Source organism: Euprymna scolopes, chromosome 17, assembly GCF_053919585.1.
Source record: "Euprymna scolopes isolate OS-2025 chromosome 17, ASM5391958v1, whole genome shotgun sequence".
NCBI classification, from domain to species: domain Eukaryota; kingdom Metazoa; phylum Mollusca; class Cephalopoda; order Sepiida; family Sepiolidae; genus Euprymna; species Euprymna scolopes.
This window is the reverse complement of record NC_136498.1, coordinates 73715067-73725807: the sequence shown is the minus strand read 5'-3', so window position 1 is coordinate 73725807 and position 10741 is coordinate 73715067. Positions and strand designations below refer to the sequence as shown.

The following is a 10741-nucleotide window of genomic DNA, read 5'->3' as shown; positions in this document are numbered from 1 at the left end:
ATTCTTATGGTGTGTGTAGGCTACGGTGTTATGTTGATTATGGAAAACAATTTTATAATATTTAACATTCGATAATATTACTTGTAGCAATAGTTGAGGTGATGGTATCTTGTGTTATTTTTAGTAAATATTTCTTGACTTTTTAGTCTGATCTCACCACTTTTGCTAGAAATATCTTTATCTGGCAATCTTACCTTTACCCATACAAAAAGGTGTGTATGATGCATTTGAATTGTGAAGCAACCTTCTGAAAAGGCAACAAGGAGACTTGGTTGTCACTTCCTGCATTTTCTGAATCAATTCTCATCTTTAATTTACATTAAAATCAAATAAATCGTTTGATTTTGTTGGATATTTGTGTTTATATTTAATTTTAACTATTTTCGTTTGCTTTCAAAATTTTGGAGATGATGATGATAATGCGTACTATTATTTGTGTAACCCATAGCACAACGGACATAAATACTAAGTAATATTCAGTTCTAAGTGACACTCTACTGGTAGTGGTGGTGGTGGGAGTGTTAATTAACACTTCTATCTGTTTATGCCTGATGGAAGCTACCCCAATGGATTAAATAATTAAATTCAATAGAGATTCCAGAATTCAATAAAACACACTTGAAGAAAGTCTGAGGTTACATCAACCGAAACGTTGTGAGAATAATATCCCAGATAAAAACAATAGTCTGAATAATCCGAATCGTCATTTCTCATATATGACAGTATTTTATGCCTTATACTTGAGTCTTAAGGAAGGGCATAAAATTAAGACCCCCTTTACCCTGCACGCCATTGGGTACGATACTCAGCAAATGCAAACAGATACATATGTCATGTGACTGTTAGCGATGTTAGTCCATTCTATAGAAGTGGCTCAGTTTAATAGATTGATAGTGCACAACATAAAGACATATACATTTTTGATTATCGCAAGTACTAATTCAACTACTGTCAAGTAATTTTTGGTACCGTTGAATGTGCGTCTAGTCAAATTCGAAAAAGAGTTGCTTTGCTTTTTTTTTTTACGTACAGTAGCTCGTAGAAATAAATATTATTTTAAACCAATAGAATTTGCATCTTAGCTTGTGACCACATGATTTACAAAAACGCTTTTCCCGCCCCAGGCTGCTGTAGTTGCTGCGTTGCCTGATGTTGTTGTACGTATTCTTGCATCGGTGGCTGCTGCACTTGCGCATGCGTGGTTGTAGTTGTTGTGGGTGCATTGTTAATGGAATGGCCTTGCATGGCAGTCAGTGAACCAGCAGATGCTGAACCGCTTTCCTCTCGGATAGGCGCCAGTGACGTTTGCTTAAAATAATTTGGATTGCCAGCCACGTTGGTAGCTGCCGAATGGGTTATCTTTATGTTAGTACCGACCGCACCTGTTAGATGTCCCCCAGGGGCGACACTGACTTGGGTGTCGACGCTACGGTAGTCCTCAGCAGGGTAATATAATTGTCGGTATTGTTGATCTTCTGTGCTGGCACTAAATGTTGATGAATAGGCCTAAGAAAATAGAAGAAAAACAAATATTTTAGATCATGATGAAAATTACCATGTTAGATATTTAGTTTCATCTTATTATCAATATGAAAATAGTTTAAGCAAATCTTTTCACATTTGCTGTAAAGGGATACTTTTAAAAGTATTCTTTAAAAAAAAAAGCATTGCTCTTTTTGAGAAAAAAAAACAAAACAATACAGAATTATTAAAAATATTGAATAAAAAGATAAATACCCATTTACTATCCCTTATATTCACTATCAAAGCTAAAAAAGCAAATAAGAAACACCAACTCTTACTAAAGGAATAACAGTTATTTTCTTCAAGTAAATTTTTCTTTTAAGGTGTTTTTTAAGAATATCTCCATATTAGCGAACTGTTGAACCAGATTAAGTAATTCTTTTTAAAATAAACTGTTGCAAAGAATGTTAGTTTGTTGCCAATAACAAGGTACAACAATCTATATATCTATAAAAGTGAAATTGTCTCTGTGTGTGCACGTGTGTGTGTCTGTGTGTGTATACATTTCCCTTCCAAACTACTCGGTCAATTTTCAGTCTACAGACTCGAGATTTGACATAAGTATTCAGATTTGGGAAAATCCTCTTAATCGGATTTTGACCAGAAATTTGGCTGTGAAGGGGTCAAAGTTCAATGATTTGACCTTTGAAAACTCTACCAAACTCCTCCATCAATTTTGGGTCTAAACACTTGAAATTTTAAATGTAGGTTACTTGGACATGGATTAAACATTTTAATTTGATTGGAGCTCAAAATAAATGTTAAGGGGTCAAAATTGAGGTTAAAGTTAAAAAAAATTGACCTGTGTGGTCTCTATCAAATTACTCAATCAGTTTTTGGTCTAAACATTTGAAATTTTACATAAAGTGTATTCAGACATAGGGCAAGCTTTTTACTCAGTTTTTGGCCCAAAATTTGGCTGCCAAAAAAGATTTGACCTTTGCGTTCTGTAGCAAACTATTTAGCCAATTTTGGGTCTAAACATTTGAAATTTTACTTGTAATTAAACTAGTATTTATTTATCGATCATTATATGATGAAATATTGGTTTGGTGTTGGGTGTGATAAAATGGTAATCTCCAAAAATACCGTTAGGGCTTACAACATGGCCGCCAGAAGAGTCAACAAAAAACTGCGAATAAAATATATAAAACTCGTAATTTCTGTTTTTAAAGTGGGTTGTCAATTTTCTTTATGAAATATACTTCCAAAATAAACTATTACAGTCGTTTAAAACATAATAGAAGTATTATTTTTTATTTTTTAAAAACAATGTTTACAAAATGTCTATGAACGTGCGTAGACATTTTGTAAACATTGTTTTTAAAAAATAAAAAATAATACTTCTATTATGTTTTAAACGACTGTAATAGTTTATTTTGGAAGTATATTTCATAAAGAAAATTGACAACCCACTTTAAAAACAGAAATTACGAGTTTTATATATTTTATTCGCAGTTTTTTGTTGACTCTTCTGGCGGCCATGTTGTAAGCCCTAACGGTATTTTTGGAGATTACCGATAAAATGTATTCTTCTATTTAATCTATACAGTTATCTTGTGGAGTTCTTGCCATCAAATCTAAATAGCTTTATGTTTTGAAATTTTTGAGATGAGGATTGATAATTTATACTATTTGCATCGGTCAGAGGTTACATCAACTGAAACATTGTCAAAATAACACTCAAGATAAGAACGGTAGTTTGAATGATCCAAATGATACTAAATAGCTTTGCATCGGCCAAATGGATATTGATTGTATATATATATATATATATATATATATATATATATATATATATATATAGTCATTCACATACAGTACTGTTTCGCTGTTTCACAGCTCATCAGTACGACTAGACAGGCAACTGCCTCAAGCTAGGATCTAAACCCAACTGCCCAAATGACAGTCAAGGCGTCTCACCATTGCGCTATATGGCTGCTGCTGTGAGGGTAAGGAATTAACGATGTTTTTGACATTTCATATATATATATATATATATATATGAAATTTTATTATCTGAGTTATTCACATATAGAAAAGAAAAGGAATTCCAATTTAATCCAGCCTGATAATTCTTTCAATAGCAGAGACTGTGAGAGATTCACTGACTTTTTACATTGATAAAGCAACAGATAAAATGAACCAATGATATCACTACATTTCTGGAATGAGGATTTTTGCAAATAGCTGTTAAAATAAATTGTCTACATATGTATTATTCACATAATTTAAATTGATACAATTTATATTTTTCTCTATTTCTATTATTTATTACAGATAATACTTAACACTAGTGATACCGGTTTCTCAGTATTGCATAATAAAACTTACTAACTCAAGAAGCAAATAAAAAAAAAAAAAAGTGAATCTCCCTCAAATAAATATTATTCCTAAAAAGAAGTCATACCAGCTTTAGTTTAAATAATGATTAAAAAAAAACAGAAAAAGGAAGAAAAAAACTGTCAAATTATTACATGAAAATGAAACTAAAAGACCATATTCCAAGAAGAATTTACAAGTTTAATAATTGCATACACTTTTACAATTTAATTCTTTATCAGTTATGAGATTTCATATGTTCTGTAGAAAGCGATCAAAGAAAATGCAATATTCATTTGAAGAAAATTAAAAAATAAGTCAAAATTAAGATCAAAATTAATTAACATATTTCAGTTTTGGAGTTTTGTAAAAGCATAAATATCCATTTTTTGTTTACAGAAAAAAAGCATTTTAATGAAAGATAATATTGATAATACCAGGCTTGAAAAATGTCCAATACAGTAAAGAACAACACAATATACAGTGACCTATATGCGAAATAAAACCATTACTTTTACCCAATAAATTAGATAATAATTCAGTTCAAAATTTTGTATAGGTTCCTGAGTTTGACATAAAATCTCCAAGTTCGAAAAGATACACCCGAAGAAGATTCAAGGTTTCATTGGCCAAAACATTATGAAAATAACAACAAAGATGAAAATAGCAGTTGAATAATCTAAATATCAAGATTGTTATATATATATATATAATATATATATATATATATATATAAAACAATCTTATTATTATATGAAAGCCGAAATTTGATTTTTGGAGGGTTTCATAAATTACTTCATTTGTGCTGTTGGTCGTTGAGTCCAATCTAGAAGTATTATTGCACAATATCAAAAAAAAATAATCTAATATATTAGGTTAACGTCAGTCTCTTTCTCAACTTTGGTCATCAATAGCTTTCTTCCTACAAAATCAATATTTGATTCTGATTCTTGCTGGATTATTGTAGCATATTAAAAATAATAAATTGCAATTATATTTAGTTCCTTCCGGAAAATATATTGACCAGGTTGAAATTATTTTTATCTTAAAAAAGGGATGTGACTGTATTCCTCAACACAAAGTTACTTTCTTTTGTTTTTTCTAAAATAATAAACTGGCATAGTTAAAAACAAGACAAGCTGCAAATAAAAACACTACCAGGCAACGCCGAGTAGGTATAACTAGTAATTGATAATAATAATAATAAACAATAAAAAGTTGGTAGTGTCTGCATTGAGTGGTGCCACACCAAACAGCGGTGAAGGGTCAAGGAGGATGGAAAGACCAAGGAGAGGAAGCACTAACCAGACCTTCACTAGATGGGTGTGAAGAGGACTGTGACAGTGTGGAGGATTATTGCTACCTAAATTCCAGTGAAAACTAATGATCATTGCCAACAAGAAGTCAATGGCAATGTGGCTGTTGTAATGATGCAAATTCATTTGCAAAGGTTATCGCAAGAGGTGAAGAGGACTGGAAATTTTGGAAGACTTCTTGTCAGTCAGACTCCAGGGAACACCACCAGTTGTTGTCAGGGAGTAATCTCTGATGATGGCCTGTGTGAGAACTCCTAGTGAGTACAAATAATAATAATAATAATAATATATAAAAGTCGTTTGTGTGTATGTGTGAGTTCCTTCCTTATAGGTTCAGAAACAGCTGAGCCTATCTTTTGTAAATTTCATATGAAGGCAATTTATATGTCTGGTAGCGTTCTTAGATATGTTTTGTACAGAAATTCATCTGATAAGTATCGAAAATCAAAAAAAATCCGATCTTAAAAATAGTCTGTCTTTCTTATAGATAAAAAAGAACTTTAACAGGGGAATATTTTTCAGTTACACCAGCTAAGAGAGATAATTCTCAACAAATCATTTCTTCTTAAAAAAAACAAACAGAACTATTGTCATCTGGAGATATAGCTCAGTAGTAGAGTATTCGACTACAGATTTAATTGTCTCCTGTTCAAGCCTGGGTGTACCTCACCATTTTATTTTAATTTTTTCTTATTAATGAGTTTAATTTATGATAAAAGACGAGGTACCATTTAAAATCGCTGCAAATCATTTCTTCGGTTGCATATTTTAAAACTAAACATTAATCAGAAGTGACTTTTCCAGGGTGTTCATCATCAAACCCAAATATAAGTTGATATGATATTGCAAAACAAATATAGACGGAATTTAATGAAAGACATAATTATTTCTTTCATTTTTTAAATTTTTTAGCGAATTAGTCCACCGGGAAAATTATTCCTTGTAATATATAATATTCCATATAGGATTGATTCTATTATAATACAAAAGCAATCTGCATAAATTAAAATATCATGTTTAAGCGTATTGTATGATCGGCAATGCCGGGCTTCCAACTAGTAATAGTAATAATAATAATAATAATAATAATAATAATAATAATAAAATCTGAATATACACAACCATGCCAGAAGTAAATAGACACCTCACAAAAAATAATTCATACATATTAAAATCTGAATTCTTCTTTTTGCTTCCTTTGCTGATGGCGAGCAATGCAGTCAAAGTTTGAAACATCAATATTTTATACTAATTGACATCTTTTTTTTTTTTTTATATATATTCCTAATAAGTATTATAATTGTCACGGTATCAAAGCAGCCATAGTAGAGGTCAAATGTGAAAGTCGGTTTGATCAGCATTAAATCGCTGCAAGCCTCAGGATTCCGCTTTCCACTGTTGACCAAGTGATTGCCTAATTCATCAGAGAGGGAAAATAATATTATCTTGCAGGAATTGTAAAGATCAATGGTGTAAAGAGTTTCTTAAAAAACTTTTAATAAAATTAGTGTATAGGTGATTATCTCTCTATCTATCTATCTCTATATATGTTTATTTATACAAAAATTATTAGCTACATATGTGCATATATGTTTCTGTAGAGATTTCTAGTTGGAGATCCTACGTCATCAGGCTAGTAGAGCAAGAGTACTTCTGATATTTTATAAATATTATAAAAAAAATGTGTTTTTGGACTGGGCATATCAGAAGTACTCTTGCTCTACTAGCCTGATGATATAGAATCTCCAACTAGAGATCACTACAGAAACATGTATGCGCATATGTAGCTAATAATGTTTGCATAAATAAACACATTATAAACATGCTCTGTTCGTTCATCAAACACTCTTTAATAAGCACAAAAGTTTTACTGAATTTACATCTAGTAAACTAAAACTGTACAACCACTATTTTATATATAAGAACGTTTTGGAGTTAAAATCAATGTATTAATACATAGTAATACGGGGAAAAGATGCTTTAGTACATTTTTTTGTCTTGACCGCTAAAAACAAGCAACATAAAGGCATCCTGTAAGATTCCATTTTATGAAAATCACAGCTCTTGTAGCATATCAACACATTTGATTTTTCTTTTGATTACATGCGTAATACTAAATAAATTTGAACTCAAAATGGTTTCTCTTTTCATAAGATTTTTTTCAAAAAAGCAACAACATTATTTCTTGTACACAATTTTTATCGCATTATGTTTACACTGTTGATCTTTACAATGTTGTGTGGGTCAATCAGAATCCTCTGATTTTTTATTATAAATGATAATAGGAGTGTCTATTTACTTCTTTAATGCTTGTGTATGTCACTAAACGCAGTGCATTTGCTTTCTTCATTTATGAAACCTTAAAATGGAGCAGCACAGAGATTTTCTCGAGAATCTCAAGTTAGGATTGTTTTAATCAGAAAGGATGAGAATCAAGGATTTTGGGGAATGGTACTAAAGGGTTAAAATGCTATCAGTGAGTGATGAGGGTTGTGTAGGAATCGGTAAATTTCAACATCTTGAAATAAAGGCAATACCATAGATTTGATATAGTTACCTTTTCTTTTGTAGTTGAATGAAAATAACCTTTCGAATTTTGTTTTCATTTCAATTGGTATCGGTTTGAATGGCAACCCTAAAAATGGGGAAATTACGACAAAAAATGTCGTAATTCTTGGCTGCTGAAGCCCTGCAATCAAGAGACACTTGTATTACTTTTTCCACCAATCCATCATGGAGAAATACATTTGGATGATGGTGAGTTTATATAAACATTCCTTACTAATAATAATCACCCAAATATAAGTACCCTGGAAATAAGACTGATGAATGATCATCAATTATATATGGATATATATATACTAACAGGACTACACGGTGTTGCCTGGAGACATGAAAAAGAAAATGGAAGAGCTTAAGAAAGAAATATGGTTTTAAGAGCCATTTACAAGATGATTTTAATTAAAAACACAAGACAAACCATTAGGCAAACTTTGGCCTGGTGAAGAAAGAAAACATGTTACAATTTTTTGAGAGGATTTATAATTTGGATTATCATTCTCATCTTGGTGTTTATCTTGTGTATATATATATATATATATATATATATATATATATATATGTGTGTGTGTGTGTTCTGTTCTTGGATATTATTCTCACAGTGTGTAATCTCTGACCTTTTTCAGATGTATCTTGTTGAACTCTGGAATCTGTACGGAATTTCAAACAGAACTCTTTATTTAATCCATGGGGATAGCTTGCTCTCATACTGTCATCCATGACCATGTAGAAGTCTTGAATAATTTGTTATTGTATTCTTTGTATCAGTGTGTACTAAGAATCAAAATTTCAATCTCCTAAAGACTGCCACTTAAAACTGATTATTACTTAGCACTTTTATTTGTTGTGACTTAGGTGTCCTTGCTGACAGAATGAGAGTAAGCCACCTCTGTGGGGTTCCATCTGAAATCCCATACAGATTCTCAAGTTCAAGATAAAAACTCCCAAGTTTGACAAGACGCAGCTGAAGAAGGTCAGAGATTACATCGACCAAAACATTGTGAAAATAACACTGATGAGATCTGTAGTTGGAAGAATCAAAATAACACAAATTATTCTCTATTTGTTTAGATTAAAACTCTAGTTACGCATTCATTGTTTTTGCAGACTGTTATCCTCATCTTCATAATTGTTGTTGTTTCGCCATGTTTCGGCCAACTCATCCTCTGGCCTTCTTCATTGTGCACTAGATATAGGCATTGAGTCTCTACGGTTCCAGGTGAGTACTGTCTGAGGATAGTGGTTTCAATCCTACCCAAGCAGGCCAGAGGATTAGTTGGTCAAAATGAGACAACGACAACTATGAAAGTCAGCAATTACTGAAGATACAGTTACAAGACTCAGCATTCCTATCCTGTCACGATAAATCACCTGAAGAAGGCCAGAGGATGAGTTGGCCGAAATGTAATGAAACAACAACTATGAAAATGAAGGTGACAGTCTGCAAAAAGAATGAATGAAGCCTCATCTCAAAGAATTAAAAATAAATAAATAAGTAATGCTTGATTTTTGTTTTAATTAATGACTGTGGTGAATGGATTAAATCAACTGAATGTTTTCATGTTTGCAGAAGACAATCTTAATGAATTTTAGTAAAAACAAAATGATGCAAGCATCTGGTAAGTGCTTGGCTATATATATATATATATATACATATTGTATATAACATTTTAGGTATCTAAGGAGGTAAAGAGATCTCTTTACCTCCTTACTACCAGGAATTTCCATTTAAAGATTTAGCGTTCGTTTTGTATTTAAAGTACAATATCCTTTTTCTGCCTCAATGCCCATTTCCCTTATTCTATGGATCTAAAATGTTTTAAAAACTTTAATTTTTCTATGTTTAGCAAATAAGGTGAAAACCAATAAAAACATTTGCTAATATTTTTCCTCTGAGGAGATGAATAAGCATCGAATACTGACGGGTTAAGGAAATAGATTTATTAAATTGTATTCTTTGTTTTCAAACAATAAAAAATTCTATATTTGAAGATTAACCGTTTCAAATCATAAAATTTAAATACCTAAAATTTGATTAATTTACTCTATCTTGTATATTGAGCAATTTTATTTAGCTGGGATTGTCTTATATAAAATATTACATCTAATATTTTGTAAAATCAAAAATCACTGGATTTGCATATCAGTAGACATATTTCATTTCATTATTCTGAAGTATGTGTATATATATATATATATATATATATATATATATATATATATATATATATAAAGAGAGAGAGATAGAATTGACTGAAGCCAGAAGAAAAGAACAATAGTAGATGGCTAACTATATAGCTAATCCTTATAATGGTGGGGAAAGTATAGTAATTACAACCAGCAATTAAAAATACTGCAGATATATAATCAGCTCAATAGAAAACGAGTTAGATCTTCTAGAGCTAAAGTAGAGTAAATAGGAGGTAAAAAATTAATACAAAACTATTTACATATGCTACAAGAATTGAAAACAATAACAACTTAGATTTGTGTACATCTGTCTGTCTGTCTGTATTTCTCTCTCTCTCTCTCTCTCTCTCTCTCTCTCTCTCTCTCTCTCTCTCTCTCTCTCTCTCTCTCTCTCTCTCTCTTTCTATATATATATATTAACAAGGTTCTGCATTATTGTCAGTATTGTCCAAGGATATGTAAAAGAGAATGGAAAATTCAAGAATTAAATCTTGTTTTAAAAGCCATTGCAATATGAGTCTATGAAACAACTCTTAGTCAATTTTTGGTTTAACAATGAAAGAAAATGTTATTCTTTGAAAACTGTAAAGTGTTAAAAAGAAAATAATTTTTAAAAAATACAATAATTTTATTGTCTGTTTTTCGTAAAATAAAACTATTGCATAAGTTATTTTTTGTTTTAATTAATGATTGTGTTGAACGAGTAAAAGCAACTGAATATTTTAATTTTTGTCTATCATTGCAGAAGATGATTATACTGAATTTTTATTTTAAAAAATGTCAAATAACGAATGAAAGAATCATCTGAAAACAAAACAGCAGTACTTACA

General features: G+C 30.8%; 1 protein-coding gene across 3 annotated transcripts in view; it reads right to left on the bottom strand.

The window, feature by feature from the left end:
• Positions 1-380: 380 nt before the first annotated feature.
• LOC145296791 (uncharacterized) overlaps positions 381-10741 on the bottom strand; it is a 127926-nt gene continuing 117565 nt past the window's right edge. For 2 of the 3 annotated variants that reach the window (XM_080142856.1, XM_080142857.1), the window contains exon 11: positions 381-1506. In XM_080142856.1, the coding sequence (XP_079998982.1) occupies positions 1099-1506 (408 nt within the window). In that variant the 3' untranslated portion in view covers positions 381-1098. Of the gene's footprint in view, positions 1507-7719; positions 7852-10741 lie in introns of all 3 variants that reach the window. The other variant, XR_013870025.1, reaches the window with a different exon arrangement.